At 59.4% G+C, this 19,694-nt stretch overlaps 3 protein-coding genes across 4 annotated transcripts in view; all 3 read left to right on the top strand.

Moving 5' to 3' along the window:
- Positions 1-1,925, top strand: part of PCSK6 (proprotein convertase subtilisin/kexin type 6) — a 93,483-nt gene extending 91,558 nt beyond the window's left edge. For both annotated transcript variants that reach the window (XM_055143480.1, XM_055143479.1), the window contains exons 20-21: positions 333-445; positions 792-1,925. In XM_055143480.1, the coding sequence (XP_054999455.1) occupies positions 333-445; positions 792-889 (211 nt within the window). In that variant the 3' untranslated portion in view covers positions 890-1,925. The remainder of the gene's footprint in view (positions 1-332; positions 446-791) is intronic.
- Positions 1,926-4,322: 2,397 nt separating this feature from the next.
- On the top strand, positions 4,323-11,052 carry SNRPA1 (small nuclear ribonucleoprotein polypeptide A'). The gene is made up of 9 exons (XM_055142160.1): positions 4,323-4,463; positions 5,296-5,443; positions 6,238-6,316; positions 6,804-6,850; positions 6,991-7,093; positions 8,031-8,110; positions 8,466-8,541; positions 8,943-9,036; positions 10,809-11,052. The coding sequence occupies exons 1-9, from the start codon at positions 4,382-4,384 to the stop codon at positions 10,865-10,867; spliced, it is 768 nt and encodes a 255-aa protein (XP_054998135.1). The 5' UTR covers positions 4,323-4,381; the 3' UTR covers positions 10,868-11,052.
- A 2,773-nt stretch (positions 11,053-13,825) lies between these two features.
- SELENOS (selenoprotein S) lies at positions 13,826-18,557 on the top strand. Its single transcript, XM_055142039.1, has 6 exons — positions 13,826-13,958; positions 14,263-14,397; positions 15,725-15,831; positions 16,475-16,564; positions 16,657-16,735; positions 17,990-18,557. Exons 1-6 carry the CDS (start codon positions 13,883-13,885, stop codon positions 18,067-18,069), a joined length of 567 nt encoding a protein of 188 aa, XP_054998014.1. The 5' UTR covers positions 13,826-13,882; the 3' UTR covers positions 18,070-18,557.
- Positions 18,558-19,694: the final 1,137 nt, after the last annotated feature.

Raw genomic sequence — 19,694 nt, 5'->3', positions numbered from 1 at the left:
TGTGACCCAAAAAGCAAAAAAAAAAAAAAAAAAAAGAAAGTCAACAATAACAGCACAGTAAACAGAGCTTGGGGTCTGCATCAGGGAGGAGAGAGCACTGGCAAGGCGCGCCCAGCCGCCCTGACCTACCCCCTCAGGGAGAAGTAGGGCCCCCCCCAGGGCAGATGTCCCCCAGAGCAGCTCAGGCCCAGGCTCGTCTCATCCCTCCCCCAGAACAGCTCAGACCTGGGTCGTGCCGTCCCTACTGAGACCTGGCCGGGACCATGCCGGGCTGCAGGGTGGGGTGGGGAACGTGGGTCGGGGACTTGGAGGCCGTCCTCATGTCCCCCCAGGTGTGATGAGAACTGTCTGAGCTGCGAAGGCTCCAGCCGGAACTGCAGCAGGTGCGCACCCGGCTTCACGCAGCTGGGCTCGTCCTGCGTCACCAACCACACCTGCAGCAACGGTGAGCCGGGGGCCAGGACGGGGCTGGGGCTGGGGGCAGCACAAGGGTCCAGGGAAGGCTGCGTGCACAGGACTGGGTGCAGGTCGACCTGCGGGGATCTCGACCCTGCGTGTTGCCCTGAGCATCACAGGGTTGGCCCCCAAACCAGAAACAAAGTTCAAGTCCCTGGGGGCCTGATGCTCCCTGCCACTGTAGGGTGTGGGGAGGGGGTGTGGCGCTCCTGCCCGCCAGCGGGTCCCACTCCCCAGGGCGTCTGGATTGGAACTCGGGGTTCGAGTGTCCCGTGCACGCCTGAGCCCCTGCGCGGGTCCCGGGTCCCGACCTCATCTGCACTTTTCCCTCACAGCCGATGAGACCTTCTGCGAGATGGTGAAATCCAACCGGCTCTGCGGGCGGAAGCTCTTCATCCAGTTCTGCTGCCGCACCTGCCTCCTGGCGGGCTAGGGGCGCCCCCACCCCGCCCCGCCGGGCTCAGGGACAGAGGCCTGCGTGGGCAGCTGCGCCTGACCCCCAGGAGCAGGACTCCCCACCTCGAGGCTCAGCGGTGGGCCTGGGAGGGCGTGTTTCGGAAACCGCGATCACCTCTTCAGAGTCAGCTTGCTCGGTCCGTCCTTCTGGCAAATTCCGACCTACAACAGGAGGCCTCGGGAAGCCACCTGGGGAATCAGCTCTGGGCCGCTCCGGGCTCACTGCACTTCCAGACCAAAGCAGGGAGGACGGGCGCTCGGCCAGTCTCGCCGGGCCCACGGGCAGCGTGGGCGCAGTGTAGACGAAATTGACTTGGGGGCCGGGAGGTATGACCCCCGGGCTGCTGCATCTGTCTCCAGAACCAGCTTCTGCTGCAATAGTAGCGACGCTTGAGAAAGGCCTCAAGCATCCCTGTGTGCAGGCGTCCGGCATCGAGCCTCAGGAGCCCAGATCCCCACCCCAGGAGGCGGTGCTTCCTGGGCGGGGGCCCCAGGACCCTGACGCCAGTTTCCTCTTTCCCAGCTTTCAACCCAGCCCAGGGCTGGACACTCACCCGCCTTCGGTGCCCCATTTTCCCAGACTGACTTTCCAGATCCGTTTTGGCCTCTGGTCTTTTTTTTCAAGCGGGATCTCCAGGGCCTGCACGGCTCCTGAGCTGGCAGCATGGCTGCGCTTCTCTCTGCCAGAGCGGAAGGCGTTTTGGAAGCTGCGTGTGCTCCTCTGTACCGAGGCCCAGTTCATCTATTTTCACTGACATGCACAGAGCCGCCCGTTCCACTCCCTTCAGCCGGGGAGGGGGACATTTGCCTTAAATTTCTTCCAGCTCCTTCTCCGTTTGGTCCTGCTGCTCCCCCCGCCCCGCCCCTCCCCTCATGAACTGTAATGCATCTGCCTTGTCCCGGGGGGGTGGGGCTCCAGGGAGTAAACCCAGCTGTTGTTTATTGAATCCACAACTGAGACAGACATCAAGCAAATACCACATTAACCCTAAATTAATAAAAAGTTAACTTCCTTCTCGTGGCCACGGTCGGCCTTAGCCTTGCAGGCATGCTCCGGGACCCAGGAGCGCGGGAAACGGCCCACACCGTTTGGGGGAGCTGACGATCTGCTTGTGGAAAATCTCTGGGCTCAAGTCAAGAAATCCCTCTTCACACCACAAAAGCCTGGTTGGGAACGGGGGAGCACGCAGCAGGCTCCGCTCTGGCTTAGCTTGCAGGAGGCCCAGGCTCCATCCCCAGCACTGCCAGGAGCCGCCCCCGAGCACTGACCAATGAGTCTTCCAGGGAGGGAGGCCAGAGGCCTTGCATTCGGCCAACCTGAGTTCAAGCCAGGCATCTTATGAGGCCCCCCAAGCCCCACCACGAGTGAACCCTGAGCACAGAGCACCCATCTCAGGGCCTGGAGCCCATTTCTCAGCTCCCCTTTACCCCACACCACCCATGCTATTTACCAGCCACACAGAGGTGACCCCCTGCCTCCTGGATCTGAGCCTTCAAGGAGCCAGAATAACTAGAGAACAGCTGTGCTCAAAGATCATGGGCTGGACTAGATACATGGTAGGGCAGGGAGGGCATTTGCCTTGCATGTGTCTGACCCAAATTGAATTCCAGCACCTTGAGCCCTGCCTGGAGTGATCCTTGAGCACAGAGCCAGGAGTACCTGCCGGGTGTGGTACAAAAAAAAATCATGGTCCTTAGGATGGGTAAGTAACTCGGCAGCTTAGCATGCGATAATATTCATGTAGATTTTGTCCACCAGAAGGCATTTGACCATGTGTGGGGACTTGGGGGTCACACTGATATCTAGCTGGGCAGAGGCCACAATTGTGGTAACTATCTTGTAATCCATGGGACTGCCCCCACAAAGAACTCTGTCCCCCGATGCGAACAGGGTTGAGGGTGAGAAACGCTGGACCAAAGGAAGACAAAGTAAAGGTGGTTCGCAGCTTCCCAGGGACTGAAGTGAATGAAAGTGAATGAAGTGAATGAAACGGCCCACGGTTGGATTTCTGATCACTCATATGAAGAAAGCAAACAGCACTGCCTTTTACCATTTGGTGGTGGTGGGAGGGACATCTGATGGTGCTTGGGGCTGCTTCTGGCTCTGGGGTAGCTCCTGGCAGAGCTCAGGGCTCAGTATGCAGTGCCAGGGTTGGACTCTGGCAGTCCTGCATGCCAAGCTCAGCCCACTCTGTCATCTCACCAACCCATTCCAGGTGGGTTTTTTTGTTTATTTTATTGAAGGGGATGGTTGTTCAGGTTTTGGGGCCACACGCAGCTTACTCCTGGCTCTGCGATTATAGATCACCCCTGGTGAGTTGGAGGGATCATATAGGGTGCCTGGGATCAAACCCAGGTCGGCCAGGTGCAAGGCAAGCACGGTACCTGCTGTACTATCCGCTCTGGTCCCTATTTTCTATTTTTGTAATGGAAAACCTCAGGCCACCTCTAGCATCTGAGTTAATAAGGCGCAGACGCACAGACACACAGACACACACACACACACACTCGTAACCAGCAGTGGTCTAAGAGCGCCGCCTGTTGATCATTCGTGGAATTGTGACGTTGAGGTTGTTTTCCCTTTGGCATTTTGAAATTCTCCACAAAGCATCTATGATCTTGAGGTTGGGGATGGAAGAAATGGAAAACTCTTAGGCACGGCTAGATTGCGTCAATAATTCTCTTAGACTGTTAGACAATTATCAAGGAATGATAGCAGCACCTTTATCCCAGCATTCCATTCCTGGTACATAAAAATTCATAGCTCCTCGTACGTGGGAGAAACTTGGGCCTTGAGCATCAGATTCCGGTAACTCGGGAACAGACAGCAAAGGGAAAACAAGCCTAACCAGCTGCAGAAGGGCTGGTTAAGTGGTAAGATATACTGGGGCGTCCACACCGCGGGGAAAGGAAACAAGCCATTGCTAGCTGCAACCCTGGTGGGTCCCAGGCACGGCAGCGCCACAGAAACGAGGCACCAAAGCGTGACACGTGTCGCCAGAGCGCACGCAAGCCAAAGGCCGTCTCCGGAAGCTGGACGTGCAGCTGCCTGCAAAGCCCATGCTCTCTGCGGCGGAAGGGGCGCGCTGCGGGGCCTTCAGCTGCCCGGTGGCCTCCTCCGCACGTGGAAGCAGAGGGACCGCAATCTTGCCGCGTGCTCCGCGCGTTAGGTCGTGCGTGCTCAGAAGCCTGGCCCGGCGACACCGGCTGCCGCCCCGCAGGGCGCGCGGCGGACCCCGGAGCCCAGGGCGCGCACGCGCACGCGCGACCCCCGGGTGGGCGTGGCTGTTCGATTGCTCCGGCCGGAGCGGCGCGGCTGCGCGCGCAGACGCCGGGAGCGATTGGCGCTGCCTGGCGGCGGGGCGCGGGGCAGGCCGGGAAAGGCGACGCGGCGCGGGGCAGGCCGGGACGGCGGCCGGGCAGGGCGGGCGGGCGCGCGGCGGCGGCGGCCGGGGCGCGCGGCGGCAGGATGGTGAAGCTGACGGCGGAGCTGATCGAGCAGGCGGCGCAGTACACCAACGCCGTGCGCGACCGCGAGCTGGACCTCCGGGGTGAGGCCGGGACGCGGGCGGGCTGGCCCCGGGGCGCGCCGAGCCGCGTGCGCCCGGGCCCGGCCCCCGCGCTAACGGCCGCAGCCTGGCTCCTTCCCGCCCGGGGCCCGGGCTGCCCCGCGCGCGCCCCGCCGGGCCTCGGGCCGCAGGACCGGGCGCCCCGGGAGCGGCACGTCGGTTGCTGGGGGAGGCCTGAGGCTTGCGGCTTCGGCCGAGACGCCGTGGAGTGGTGTTGGCACCGCTGTGTCCAGAGTCAGCCTGACCCGGAGCTGGCGCTTGCTTTGATTGTGTCCCTTCCCGTTAGGAATTGGCTGAGCTCATTGATTTTTTTTTTTTTTTTAAATCCTTACCGTACATGACCCGGAATCACTGGCGTGAATCGCTCTGCCAGGAGGGTTGCCATTGTCTGGAGCCCGGAGCTGCGTAAATGAGTAGGGAGCTGCTCAGTTAGCTGGAGGCAGTCCTGGAAGGTTCTCGGAGACAGGAAGGCAGAGCGAGTTGGTCCAGTGCAGGGTCAGGATTTGGACACTACCCCCAAGCCGGGTTCAGTGTTAAGTTTCTGCTCGCTCCGGGCCTCTGAGGCTCCTGGGAAGTTCGGAATGTCTGGAGCCCTCGTTCTGTCTTTACTGGTCAGCAGCATCTTTTCAGTGTACTAAATTTAGAACACTGGGCCGTGTGCTGGACTGTGAGGGTGTTGATGTGGCCTGGGATGAGGTGGGTCCTTTGTGAATGAGTAAAAAAGTGTGCCCCCCCCATAAAAGTCCTGCTAAGGGTACCGTGCAATCACACTAAGTCTCGTCGTTTCTTTCTTATTTCCCCTTTCTGTTTACAGGCTATAAAATTCCCGTCATTGAGAATTTGGGTGCTACCTTAGACCAGTTTGATGCCATTGATTTTTCTGACAATGAAATTAGGAAGCTGGATGGTTTTCCTCTCTTGAGAAGACTGAAAACATTGCTAGTGAACAACAACAGGATATGGTGAGTGTCAGTTTGTACAAAGTGCGTGAAAACGTGGTCATCCCTGCTGCCAGCATCTTCCTTAAAAGGAGAGGGGAGGGCCAGAGAGACAGGACAGCAGAAAGGGCTGGCCTGGATTGGGTCCCCGGCATCCTGTGTAGTCCCCTGAGCATGGCCAGGTGTGGTCCTAAAACTAAAAAACGTGAATTTAGGAACTGACAGCCAGGCACCAACTTTGCTCTGGGCTAATCTTCCTGGTTAGTCCTTTCATAGACTGGAAAAGTAGTGCAGGGTTAAGGCGCTTGCTGTGCGCGAAGCTGACCCTGATTCCATCGTCAGCACCTCCCAGGACCAGCCCTATGCATCTTCGTGTGCCCCCACCCTCAAAAAAGAAATGGTTATCTTGTTCATTTTAGGGTGTTTTGTGTTGGGTCATACCGGCTGGTGCCCAGGGGTTGCTCCTGGCTCTGCACTCAGGAGTTACCCCTGGAAGTGCTCAGAGGACCATATAGGATGCTGGGTTGAACCCGGGTCTGGGGCGTGCAAAGCAAGCTCCCTGCTTTCTGTGCTAGCACTCTTGTCCTCATTTGTTATATAGACAGAACGGTGTCTTGTACAGTTTGGTTTCTTCAGCAGTAGTGTATGAAACGATCGTCAGTGGGGCCAAAGAGATAGTACGGGGGTGAAGGCGTGCACTTTGTACACAGCCACCCCTGGTTCGATGCTGGCCCAGAGGGATCCCTGAGCACTGCCGCCCCAGATCCCCTGCTCACTGCACGTGCACTGTGACCGAGAGCTTCGTGTTTGCGTTTCAGCCGCATCGGTGAGGGCCTTGATCAGGCGCTGCCCTGTCTCACGGAACTCATTCTCACCAACAACAGCCTCGTGGAACTGGTAAGAGGAACTGGGGCGTACGCGGGCTTGGGTGCAGAAGTCCATCTGAAGTCTGGGGATCAGCTCCTCGTGTGCTGCCTCTGTCCCCCTGACCCTGTACAGACTCGCAGTTTGACGGCCCGTATCACATACCTTTACTTTTCTTTTTGCCTTTTGGGTCACACCTAGCGATGCACAGGGTTACTCCTGGCTCCTGCACTCAGGAGTTACTCCTGGCGATGCTCGGGGGACCATATGGGATGCTGGGAATCGAACCTGAGTCGGCCGCATGCAAGGCAAACGCCCTACCCACTGTGCTATCACTCCAGCCCCTCACATACCTTTTCTTTGTTGCTCACTCTTTTACTTTCAGGGTTTCTTTTATTTTGGGAAATGGGGGGGTTGGGCCACACCTGACACTAGCCCAAAAAACAAACATGAAGATGACCGTGGCCAGCAGCACCTCTGTACTGGTGTTCACCAGCATGTGCTTCTGTGTCCCTCACAGGGTGACCTGGACCCCTTGGCGACCCTGAAGTCACTGACCTACCTAAGGTAAGAGGGTTCGGGGGGCCGAGCCTCAAGGCCACTGGTGCGACAGTCTCCCTCCCACGCCGACTCCCGCGAGCACAGGCTCTGCTTGGAGCGTGGCTCTCCGTGGGCCCCCTCGGCCACCGGTTGTCCCTCCTCCCCAGCATTCTGCGGAACCCCGTCACCAACAAGAAGCACTACCGCCTCTACGTCATCTACAAGGTCCCACAGGTCCGCGTCCTCGACTTCCAGAAGGTGAAGCTCAAAGTGAGTTGCGGCAGCTGCACGGGTAGGGGGGTTGGGCTGGCTGGTGAAGACTGTGTGGCACTTGTGGGGGGCTCATGGGGACCAGGAGCCGGCCCGGGAGTGCAGCCCCCACCCAGAGGAAGAGCTCGCCCTTCCCACAGGGTGTCCCGGCGCACCAGGAGAGGTTGTGCTTGGTTTTTGACCGCCTCCGTTCCTTGCAGATTTCTGGAAACTAGGGGAAGGATGGGGGGGGGGGGGGGCGGAGCAATGGAACAGTGGGGAGGGCTTTACACACGGCAGACCCGGGTTCGGTCCCTGGCATCCCATATCGACCATTTCTCAAGCACCACCATGAGTAATTCCTGAGTGTAAAGCCAAGAAAAACCTGTGATCGTCGAAGGGTGTGGCCCAAAAAGAAAGAAAGATACCAGTTTTTTTCCAGAGGAGGAGGTGTTTTTAAGTAGAAACTGAAGGAGAAATTGGTAGCTCTCCAGGGGCATTCATCCAGAGAAAGCCGGGCCCTGGGGCTCCTGTCCACTGGAGGTCAGATCCGGAGAAGGACCTGGTGGGTCCTGCTAAGCACCTGCCTGGCCTGAAGCCAGAGTTCCCTCCCTCCCTCTCCTGCAAGAGGGAGACTGGGGAGGTGGCTCACCCCAAGTTCAGACCTCTGCCCCCAAACACTGCCCCCCTGTGGACTCCAGCCCTGCAGGGCCCCGGCAGCTCTGCTTTCTCTGTCCCGGTACTAAGCTTGTCTAGCCCGCTGAGCTAAGTACCGCTGGGGATGACCCTGGGCCCCCTGAACACGACTCGGGAGGTACACACCCCACCCCCCAGTTAAAAGAATATGAAGGAGCTTGGCTTCCTGGGCTTTTGCCAGCCCGGTGTGTGTTCTGAGGAATGCATCTAAATGCACGTGCTTTTCTGGTTTCCATTAACTCTGTGTGTGGTGTCGCTGTAGGAGCGTCAGGAAGCAGAGAAAATGTTCAAGGGCAAACGGGGTGCTCAGCTTGCAAAGGATATTGCCAGGAGGAGCAAAACGTAAGAGCCGGGTATCTGACCTCACTTCGCTTCCCCTTCAGAAACACTGCCGGGCGCCTGGCCGCCGGCACAGCCCACCCGCCATGCCCGAGCCAGCACTGGGCCCTGGCATGACCCTCGGCATGCTGCCCAATGGCAGAGCTGGCACGCTGCGGCTCCAGCCCTGTGCTCAGCTTGTCGGGCCTGCCGCTGGCAGAGGCCCTGGGTGTGGTTTCTGAAGGAGAGGCCGCCTGTATCAGTTTGTTAACAAAGATGAGATACTACACTGGTCACCTCGCTTTCAAGTCTTTTGAAAGTAGAGGAGAAGCGATTGCCCTGGACCTAGTGTCACAGCCGCGGCCTTCTCCCTTCCCAGGTTTAACCCGGGGGCTGGTTTGCCGACGGACAAGAAGAAAGGGGGTCCCTCTCCAGGGGACGTGGAAGCGATTAAGGTAACTGGGAGCTGCAGGGCCTCGGGGTGCACTTGCTCAGGAAACCCGGCGCCGAGCCCAGGGCTGTTAGAATCCCTGCCTCAGTGGGGAAGGCAGCAGGACAGACTTGGGCATCGGCATGGTGCCACCCTCACAGCGCGGCCACTCAGCTCCTTTCCCCTGAGGGGCAGCTCTGGGGCTCCGTGCGTCCACTGGCCTGACTGCTCACGTTCCGGTGACCAATAGGTGTGCATGTGCTCATTTGGTCAGGCCTTGGTGTCGCGGCCAGCCAGGCCGATGGTTTACTGTCGAGCAAAAGACCTTCAGCTCTGGGCTGCGGTTTCACGTGGTGCCCCGGCCAGGGAAGCCTCGGGGTCATTGTGGCTGCATCCTGTGACTGGCCGCCGTCTTCCTCCCTACAGAATGCCATCGCCAACGCGTCAACCTTGGCCGAGGTGGAGCGGCTGAAGGGCTTGTTGCAGGCCGGACAGATCCCGGGCAGGGAGCGCCGAGCAGGTCAGGGGGACACCACCTTGGTTTTGTCTGTCCAGATCCGCCTGGGCTCCAGAGTGACCCCTAAGCCCTGGAGACCCGGGGCCCATTATCCTTGCAAGTCTGCCTGGAGCCCTCACACCATGTTACTGCACATGCCCGAACCCCCTGGAGTGTGCTCGGAAGGGATTAGGACAGTGCTCCCTCCTAGAATGGGGGCGCTGCGCAGGGGGAGCTGTAAGAGCCAAGGAGAACCTGGCCCTGCCCCAAGTGAAGCTGAGCCGTGTGGCCTCTGCTGTCTGCCTGTGTCCCGTCCATCCCTACATCCCCCACGGCCACTTCTTCCTGTGCGAGAGTGAGACAGTGCCCTGGGCTGGAAGCGGGGGGTCACTAGGTCAGGCTTCCTGGGGAACCGCTGACAGTTGTTGCTGAGGATTCGTCCCTGTGACTCGGCCCAGCTCGCTGTTGCTGTGCTTCGGGTGCTGGGCTTTGTGTTTTTTTTTGTTTGTTTGTTTGGTTTTTTTGTTTGTTTGGGTTTTTTTGGTTTTTTTTTTTTTGCTTTCTAGGTCACACCCAGCGATGCTCAGGGGTTACTCCTGGCTTTGCACTCAGGAATTACTCCTGGCGGTGCTTGGAGGACCATATGGGATGCCGGGGATTGAACCCGGGTCGGCCGCGTGCAAGGCAAACACCCTACCCGCTGTGCTATTGCTCCGGCCCCCGGGTGCTGGGCTTTGTGTAAACGCCCCTTGCACACCTGGCACTCACAAGTAGGACCCCTGAGGAACTGAGGGAGATGCCGACCTAGACCAGCACTGGGACCAGAGGGCTGGACTCGGGTAACACTGAGGAGTTGATTGCTTTTTTCATCAGAAGGACACATGGCCCTGAAAAGTTCAGGGGGTCCAGGGGTGCGTGCCAAGGCACAGCTCAAAGGCTATTTGTTTCCACTGTCCTGAGCCTCTGCACGCCGACAGCAGACCGCAGACCCGTTACGGAGCTGTGGGCCTGGCCAAGGGTCAGGCAGGACCCTCCGGTACACGGGTTTGATAGTCGGGGTGGGGGGGTGTGGTGGCGCATGTTTCAGGGATCGCTCACTGTCCCCGTTCTCTAGGGTAGACTTCAAATGTCAAGTAGTGGGTACGGGCTGGGAAGCGGGCCAGAGAGGGAACATGGGTCCAGGCATGTCATTCTGGCATCCAGTCTGGTTCCAATCCCCAGTGTCACAGTGTTCTGAGCACAGAGGCAAGAGTAGTGCCTGAGCAATGCTAGATGTGCCTCCTAACACAAAAAAAGCTGGAATTTTTTTACTACCACCTCGGCTTTATCCACATCCTGGGGCTTTGCAGCTTTTCTGCGGAAATAAGGGCTGAGGTTCATGGAGAGGCCTAGATTGAAAAAATTAACACAACGGATAATGATGATGAAAACGCATCACTAAGGGCTAGGTGCCCCTTCTTTAATTGCCTACAGAGCACTTATATATCAAGAAAGAACTCAGGGCCTGAGAGAACACAGTGGGAGGGCACTGCCCTGCACGCGGCCGGCCCAGGCTCCATTCCCAGCACCCTGTGTGGTCCCCCAAGCCCCTCCAGGAGTGACCCCTGAGCACAGAGCCAGCACCACAGCTGGATGTAGCCCCCAATTTCGACATTTGCGAGAGCTGTTGGTGAAGGCCTGCTTCTCTTAGGGTGAAGGGTTCTCTCCCGAGGCCTCTGTCCCTCAGCCCCCACCCTCAGGAGCTGTCGTGCCCATGGCAGGCACCAACATGACCCGGGTTGTGTGTTCTTCCTTAGGCCCTGCCGACGACGGTGAGGAGGAGATGGAGGAAGACACAGCAGCAAATGGATCATGAGGCCCCGGCTAGGGTGCTTCCAGACGTGCCAAGCAGTCCGAGAGCCTTGCTGAAGGCTCAGGCTGTTGGGCGTGGCTTTGTAATAGGATTTTGAAACCTAATATCAGTTCTGTCCTTTCCACGGGGTCGGAGGACACTGGACGGTTGTGTGTCCTGGGGTGCAAGGATGTGATCCATTTGCTGGGGGGGGGGGGGAGCAGTGGCGGGGCGGGCCTGGTCCTGTGTGAGACATTTGATGTTTAGATTCTTAATAAAAGTGAAAATGATCCCAGATGCCTGTGATGAGCACTAAGAACAGTTGTTGCTGGAATGTTCTGTCCTGCGTGAGGAAGAACAGGTGCTTCATGAGGGACCTGGGGTGCAGGTCGGGGGTGACACAGTGCTGTGGCCTCGGCTTTGTCAGGGGAGCCCCAGGTTCCAACAGCACCTCATGATTCCCCGAGCACCAGCAGGTTTGGCCCCAGAAAACAAAGCGTTGATTCCAGAGGTGGCCCCAAGATAACACTGATGCAAGAAATCCCTGTTGCTGACATGTGCTTTGGGATCAAGATATGGCCCTGGACCAGAGCAGTAGTGCCACAAGCAGCACTTTCCTCGCATGTGACCAGCCCAGGTTTGATTCCTGGTATCATACAGCACCCCAGTCTCTGCCAGCCAGAGTAAGTCCTGAGCACCACGGTATGACCCCAAAACAATCTTGCTATCTGTATGTGGGATCCAAAGGAAGAGCTTGGGGCCTTGCTGGGTATCTGACAAAGTTTGCCCTTGAGAGGGGCTCTTGGGTTATGTGTCTGAGAAGCACTGGGGTTGCCATCTCTGATCTCTACTTCTGTAATGAGGTGGCCTGTTCCTGCCTAGACCATCCTGGGCTCTCTGAGCTCTACTTAGCCCTAGGAAATAGGACGAGGAAAGGGCTCAGAGCTGGCCCAGAGGTGCTCTGGGCTCCAGCCCTGGCACTACAACTTCTGCCAAGGGTTGAGCACAACTGGCTGGGACCCCGGAGCCAGAAAGATCAAAAGGGCAGTGCTTGGAGCAAGGACTAAGAAGGAAGTGTGGCTCATGTTCAAATCGGATGCAGTTCCTTCTGCCTGCTTGCCACAGCTGGAGAATTGCACTCCCATCACCTGGTGTGTCAAGCAAGGGGATGGTTGTGATAAGCGGTGATTCATTACAGCTGCTCTTTCAGTCCACCATGGTCAAGCTGCTCTTTCAGTCCACCATGGTCATACAGGGCATGACGCATGTTCCTTGTGTCCTGTTCTTGCAAATAATACGTGAGCAGCTCCGTTAAAACTGCCTATGCTGTTCAGTGTGAGGGCCTGCGAACAGGCTGCTGCAGAGTGCAGCCTTCCCAGCAGGGGGTGCTCAGGGGCCCAGGTCCACCACCTCCTGGCGTGCTGGGGGTTCAGCAGTCAGTCAAGTGCAAGGCCTGATTATCTCTGGTCCCTGGTGATTTATGGAGGGGGTGTGGGGAGGGTGGCGGCAGAGGCTGGACCCAGGGCCTGATATTCAGGCAGATGCTTTGCCACTGAGCCACATCGCAGGCTCACCCAATGATAACTCCAGGGACTGGTGGCTCAAAGGCTGGGAGGCCCAATCTGGTCCAATATGAAGCACCCAAAATATGCACAGTGTAAGTAGCCAGGCCATCTTACTGGTTCATCCATCAGATTCATCTGTCAAGACATTGAAAACAGAGGTCTTGCAATATTTGCCAGGCCAACTATTACCTTCTAGGACAAAATTCTTGCAAGTTGTCAGCAAGTGAGAGAATGTGGGATGACGCCAGAGCTATAACACAGTGGGGAGATGCCGTGCACGTAGCAATCTGGGTTTCATCCCCTGCATCCTGTCGTGTCTCCCGACCCCCAGGAGACAGGAGTTGATATCAATGAAACCTGGCCACCCCCACCATTTGTTCCTTGGACAGAAATAAGGTACTCCACAATAGTTCCTTTTCTTTTTTTTGGGGGGGGGGTCACACCCGGCGATGCACAGGGGTTACCTCCTGGCTTTGCACTCAGGAGTTTCTCCTGGCAGTGCTCGGGGGACCATATGGGATGCTGGAAATCGAACCCGGGTGGGCCACTTGCAAGGCAAACGCCCTACCCGCTGTGCTATTGCTCCAGCCCCTCACAGTAGTTCCTTTTCTTTCCTGTTAACAGTCTTCATCACTTGAAGGTGAGGGATCTCACCGCCAGGGATGATGGGGGGAGGGAGAACAAAGAGTGCAAAGCATGACGAACCCCATCCATCAGATTCACAGTGCATTCAGAACATCCTTTTTTTTGGTCTTTTTTGGTCACACCGGTGATGCTCAGGGGTTACCCCTGGCTGTACACTCAGGAATCACTCGTAGCGGTGCTTGGGGAACCACATTGGGTGCCAGGGATCGATCCCGGGCCGCCGCCCGCCCCGCTGTGCTATGGCTCTAAACAGCAGTAGGGGGGGGCGGGGGGGAGAGAACTATGTGCGGGCTTCCTTGGTTTTGCTTGTTTTGTGGGCCACACTCGGTTGTGCTCAAAGCTTACTGCTGGCAAGCGCCCTCCCCCTATCCTGCCCGCGCTGTCCCACGGCCCCAGTCTCTGGACTGACTTAGGCTGTGACAAATCTTTGACACCTGGGCTGCAAATTTCAATGCAAGACCGGGAGTCACCCAGCAGCTGGGTCCTGTTGCCCAGGGACTAGGATGTGAACGTAAACCCGTTTGCAGGTGGCCGCCGGGGCCCAGCCCTTTGTGCCCACAGCCAAGGGAGCTCTCCAGGTCAGCCATTCTGCCCGGGGCAGGCCGGAGGGACGCAGCTAGCCGCTCCGCGCGTGGCCACGCCCTCACCGGCTGAGCGTGGCCACGCCCCCGTAGGCCGCGCCCCTTCCGCGCCCTCCCCGCGATTGGCCGGCCGGCGAACCGGGCCGCGCCGCGATTGGTCGAGGCGCCGCCTGGCGCGTCACGTGAGCGGAGGGGCGAGCCGGAAGCGGGCGAGGGCGCTGACGCGGCGGGGCGCGCGCCGGGCGGCCATGGAGGCGGACGGGGAGCAGCTGGCCGCGCGGCCGGCGCTGGAGAGCGAGGGGCTGCGCGTCCTGCACGTCACGGGTGGGTGCGAGGGCGGGCGAGTGGCCGCGGGCCCGCGCCGGCGCCATGCTCGGTGGGTCGTCGTCCGCGGCGGCGCCGGGCCCGGGCGGGGGCGGCCAGGCCGGCCCGGGGCCTGCACGCGCTGGCCGGGATCCCCGGTGGTCGGGGCAGGGTGCCCGGGGCAGGCGGGGGCCCCGTGCGATGCGGGGACCCACCCTGCCTGCCGGGAGGGGCGGCGTCCGCGCGGGAGGGGGGGCTTCTGTGGCGGGTTTGCATCTCGGGGAAAAGTGGGGTTCGCGCTGGACAGCTCCGTCCCTCCCTGCAGTGGGCTCCCTGCTGGCCACCTACGGCTGGTACATGGTGGTCGCCTGCGTCCTGCTCTACGCGCTCGTCCAGAAGCTCTCCACGCGCCTGCGGAGCCTGCGGCAGACGCGGCTGGACCGAGCAGCCGCCGAAGTGGGTCAGTGCCCGCCCCTGGGGACCCCAGCAGACCCCCGCCCACCCCGGCTCCCTTCTATAGAAAATGCGCCTGTCGCTTAGAGGGAAGGAGGGCGCGCTCTCACCCTCTCCTCGCCCCCCCCAACCTCCCACTAGCCACTTTTTTTTTTTTTCCGATTGTTTGTGCCACCCTCCAGGATCACTTGTGGGACTATGCAGTGCTGCTGGTTGAATCCAGGGCACCCGCACTTAGCCCCTTAAACTATTTATCTAGCTCACCGTGGCCTTTTTACTTAGTTGAATATTGCGGGGGGAGGTTCTGAGGGGCCACGCCCAACCAGCTTACTGGCTCTGTGCTCAGGGATCACTGCTAGCCGTGTGTAGGGGACTAAATGTTGTAGTGGGGCTTGATCTGGGGGAAGCTGGGTGCAGGGCAAGCACTGAACCCCTCTCTGTGCTCTCTCTCCAGCCCTGCTTTTCTTTCAGACATAAAATTCCAGGCCAGAGCAATAGCGCCTGCTGTATTGTGGCTCCAGCCCTGGTCATCATTCATCTTGGTGCTTGCTAGGACTTTCTAGGATGAAACACCTAGGGCAGGGCCGGAGAGATAGTGCTGGGGGAAGGGAGCTTGCCTTGCCCGCAGCCAGCCCGGGTTCAGTCCTCCATATCCTGTATGGTCCCCAAACACCTCCAGGAGCCATCCCTGAGCATTGCTGGCTGTGACCAAAAAACAAACCAAAAAGCCGTGAAAAGACATTAACCCCATTTTATTTTTGTTTCTGGGTCTCACTGAGCAGTGGTCAGGGCTTACTTCCTGGGCAGTGCTAGAGGTCACTCCCAGTGGAGATGCCAGGGTGGAACCTCACACCCCCTCCCTCCACATCCCACACTGCACATGCCTTGCCATCCCTGGAGCCCTGTCCTCAGCCCTGATCTCTTCCTCTGTGGTACAGGTCTGGCCACAAGACAAAGGGTAATGAGTCAGGAAAGTTTGTTTGGCCAGAGCAGTAGTACACAGATAAGGCACTTGCCTTGCACGTGGCCAACCGGGGTTCAGTTCCTGGCACCCCAGAGTGCCCCTGGTATCCTCAACCAATGATCCCTGAGCACCATGAGACAAAAAAAAAAAAAAAAAAACACAGAAAGTTTTTTTCCCAGTTGTCTACTAGAACTCTTCCCTGGCAGGTTGGTGTCAGGAAGGAGGCTTATCTCTGTCCCAGGGCATCCCGAGCACTCGCCAGGGCACTGGGCTGGAGGGGCGCAGAGTCCATCTGTGATAATGTCGACCCCCGAGGGCTCCCGGCTCCCGGGCCTGACGCTCCATCCCTGCCTCCTTCCCAACGCCTTAGAACCAGATGTGGTGGTGAAACGACAGGAGGCCTTGGCTGCTGCTCGTCTGAGAATGCAGGAAGAGTTAAACGCTCAAGTGGAAAAGCATAAAGAAAAACTGAAGCAGGTACCCACTGGTTTGGGTTCAAATCCGTGGCCATGGTAGTCGAAAAGGGTTGTGCGTGTGCATGCGTGCATGTGTGTGCTTGAATGTATGTATGCATGTGTGTGTTTGGATGTGTTTGTACGTGTGTATATGTTTGTGTGTGTACATCTGTCTGTACCTATGTGTGTGTGCTAGGAGAGCAGGTCCGTGTCCATGAGAGAGGCCTCCTGCCACATACCCACTGTAGGACATGTGTGCCCTGCCCTCCCCACCCCCACCCCCGGTTCCCCGTGAAGCACATGCAGGAGAGCAGCAGAGCCGGGATGCACAGAAGTGGGTGTTTTGGGGACCAGAGTGATAGGACAACAGGAAGGGCACTTGTCTTGCATATGCCCTGACCCAGATTTGATCCCTAGCACCCCCATTGCCCCCTGAGCACCACCAGGAGTAATTCCTGAGTGCAGTCAGGAGTAACCCTGACCATCGCCAGGTGGGTGACCCCTCCCACCCGCACCAAAAACGATGGGTGGTCCCCCATTGGAGGAGTTTCAGCTCATACCCAGGGGGGTGGAAGGGCATGGCCAGCACTGCATGTCAGTGTGTGCCCATTCTCCTTGGGCCCTGCCGCCGCCTTGGTCCTGAGCTGCGGGCCATTGGTTTGCAGCTGGAGGAAGAGAAGAGGCGGCAGAAGATCGAGCTGTGGGACCGCATGCAGGAGGGGCGGAGCTGCCGGGTCAGCGCCAGAAGGCCTCAGGTGACCACAGCAGGGCTGGGACAGGGCTCGGGGCCCGGGAGGCAGCACACAGGCCATGTCCGCAACGCCTCTGTTTGTCCCCCCACCCCCAGGATGAAGACAGCCCTGGGCCCTCAGCGTCTTCAGTGCCCCCAAAACGCAAACCGGACCGGAAGCCTCTACGGGCCAGCGGTGAGTAGCAGGCGGGAAGACCTTGGCCCCGTCCTCGGGAGAGCACATGGCCACTGCACCCCGGGTTCAGCATCGCGACATGGCAGAGCAAGGGCAAAGCCACCGCCCAGTGACTCAGGGCACTCCTACTGGCCCTCAGGCCAGTAGGAGAAGGCCCGACTGGCCGCCTGGGATGGCCCTCAGGCCCAGTTACCGCGATGCCTGGCCCGGCACACTTGTTCTCGGTGGCACTTGTGGGGTCCCTGGGGGGTCTCGAGCAGTGAGGGGCTTCTGGCCACCATGTGTATCCCACAGACTGGGAGCAGGTACCTGGACATGGTGTGACTGTGGCTGGGAGTCACAGAGCAGAGCCGCCGGACACGTGGCATGCCCCACACGTGGTGGGGGGAGGTTTCACACACACATACACGGGGAGCCCCAACATGGTGAGGGGTGTTTCATATGCACACGAGCACACGAGCGCGTGCGCACACACACGCAAGCCCCCCCCCGCCACACACACACACACACACACATACACACACACACACACACACAGGGGCCTCCCACACACACATACAGGGGCGCCCCACACATGGTGGGCGGTGTTTCATATGCACGCACATGCACGCGTGATTGAACATGCATCAGGCAGGCGTCCGAGTCAGTCCCCCAGAATCTAGGTGCCCCAGCTTGGCTGTTACGGGGTTGAGTGGCCACACCACACCCAGTGGGGCTCAGGGATCCTTCCTGGCAATGCTCTGGGGCCCATGCGGTGCTGGGGAACCCAATCCAGGGCAGACACAGGTCACAAAGGCGCCTCAGCCCCCATGCTGTCTCTGGTTCTGCACTTTGATGGGGGGGGCGCCTCTGGGCCACATCTGTGTCCAGGACTCACTTCTGTCCGTGCCAGGGGTTGAGTGGGCCTGGCCACCTTCGGGGGCAGCACCGTCCCTGGTGCTCTGTCCCCACCCCCAGTTCAGTTTCTGTTATGTGAAGACCCCTTGTTTGGGAGGACGCGTGTCACGGATCCCAGCACCGCGGTCTGTGTGAGGTCACACCCTGCGTCCCTGCGCTGAGCGCTGCCCAGACGTGCTCCCAACGGGGGTCCCTATGGAGATGTCCGGGCAGCAGAGACCAAGACTCGAGAGCGGCCGGAACGTGGACTCACCCTGAAATCAGCGTGGCCGGTTCTTGCGCGGCAGGGCCAGGCCTGCAAGCGTTGCTGGGTGGGCTCGAACGCCCCCAATTCTCTGGTCTGTTCTCTTGCCCTAGGTTACAACCCACTGTCTGGTGAAGGCGGGGGCTCTTGTAGCTGGCGGCCAGGGCGCAGGGGCCCGTCATCAGGGGGATGAGGCTAAGACTCCGGTCAGCGCCGCCAGGACGCTGGCCACCCTCGCCCTCCGCAGGTGCCTTACACGCGCTCTTCACAGCGACTCCCCACAGGGAGTGGACTCACCCTGCCCCCCGTGGGACTCCGGTCAGCAGCGGGGGCAGATCCAACCCCCCCGCTGCGGCGACGGCCCACTCAGGGCCAGGGGCTGCTGCTGGTTGGGAGGTGGACGCCTCGGACCGGCCTCAGCTCTGCAACGGGTGGAAGATCCGGATCCAGCAGCTACCTCCCCCGGCCCAAGCGCCTGCCGCTGCCGGGCCCGTCTCTGTGATAGGCGACGAATGACGTCGTCCTCGGAAATGGTGTGCCACCAGCGAGGACCACCGATGAAGACACTCCTGGGCGCCCCTCCCCCCAGCCCCGCTCTGGAGAACCTGCACGAGGCAAACCAGCAGCACCCCAGACAGGGCAAAGGCCACTTTGGCTTTCTATTAAATGGCAGGAAATCTCTTTGCCGACTTAGATTTGTCTCTCGGGCATTCGCGGCCTCCCTCATGGCTGTCTCCAGGAAGGAGCAGAGACCCCGGGGCCTTTTCTTCCCCCGGGTGGGCCTTGGGGTGCAGCCACAGTGTTGGGCGCTGGGAGGCGAGTCACTGATTTTAAAAACCAAGCCTGGAGCGGGAGCCCTAGTACAGCTGGTAAGGCGTTTGCCTTGTATGTGGCCCTGGCCCCAGCACCGCCAGAAGTAATTCCTGAATGCAGAACCAGGAGTGAGCCCTGAGCCTGGCCAGGTGTGACCCAAACACACACACACAAAAAAAAAAACAAACCTGGGACAAGAAAGATAGTAGAGCAGTTCTGGCACTTGCCTTGACACGGCCGACCTGGTTCTCAGCCCCAGACACCACAGACGGTTCCCCGAGCACAGCAGGAGAAGTCCTGGGCCCAGGGTGGCCCCAGACAAAACCCAGACACTCCTGTCAAGGGGTGCCGGGGACTGGGGGGCTGACTGGGTCCCTCAGCCTGAGGGTCAGTGGTCCCTGGGCCCCCAAGGAGCGCCTTCACCTCATCACACACCAAGTAACTCCAGGCCCCGGGGCCGGGCACTCCTGTGGAGCCCTGGGTCAGTGGTTCCTGCTGTGGGATCTGGACCCCGAGGGCCAAGGACAGTTGCAGGTGTGAGTCCGCCAGCGGCCACCCAGGGACTCTAGCCCTCTCCTGCTGTCCCCAGTCCTGCCCTGAGCGAGCAGGAGCCTCATCAAATAAAATCAGATGGAGGTGGGTGGGGACAGGGCCAGGGCCACACCCAGCCATGCTCAGGAGTGACCCCTGGCGGTGCTCAGGACCTCTTCGGGGGTAAAACCAGGAACAGCAAGATCCAAGGCAAGCCTGCACCGTGCCTCGTGCTGCCTCTCTGTCCCATAATGGCTGTTTATTTGCCTTGCACACACGGCCACCTGGATTCAGTCTCTGGCAGCCCCTATGGTCCTGCCAGGAATGGTCCCTGTGTACAGACCCCTGCGTGCTGAGCCTTGCCAGGTGCGGCTGGCCTGAGCACTGCGGAGTGTGACCGAAGTGGGAAAGTAAAGCAAAGCATCTGTGCCTGGGGTTTAACAATAGTCCAGGGGCTGGAGCGATAGCACAGCG

Source organism: Sorex araneus, chromosome 6 (genome assembly GCF_027595985.1).
Source record: "Sorex araneus isolate mSorAra2 chromosome 6, mSorAra2.pri, whole genome shotgun sequence".
NCBI lineage: Eukaryota > Metazoa > Chordata > Mammalia > Eulipotyphla > Soricidae > Sorex > Sorex araneus.
This window is presented reverse-complemented; position numbering and strand designations above follow the sequence as displayed.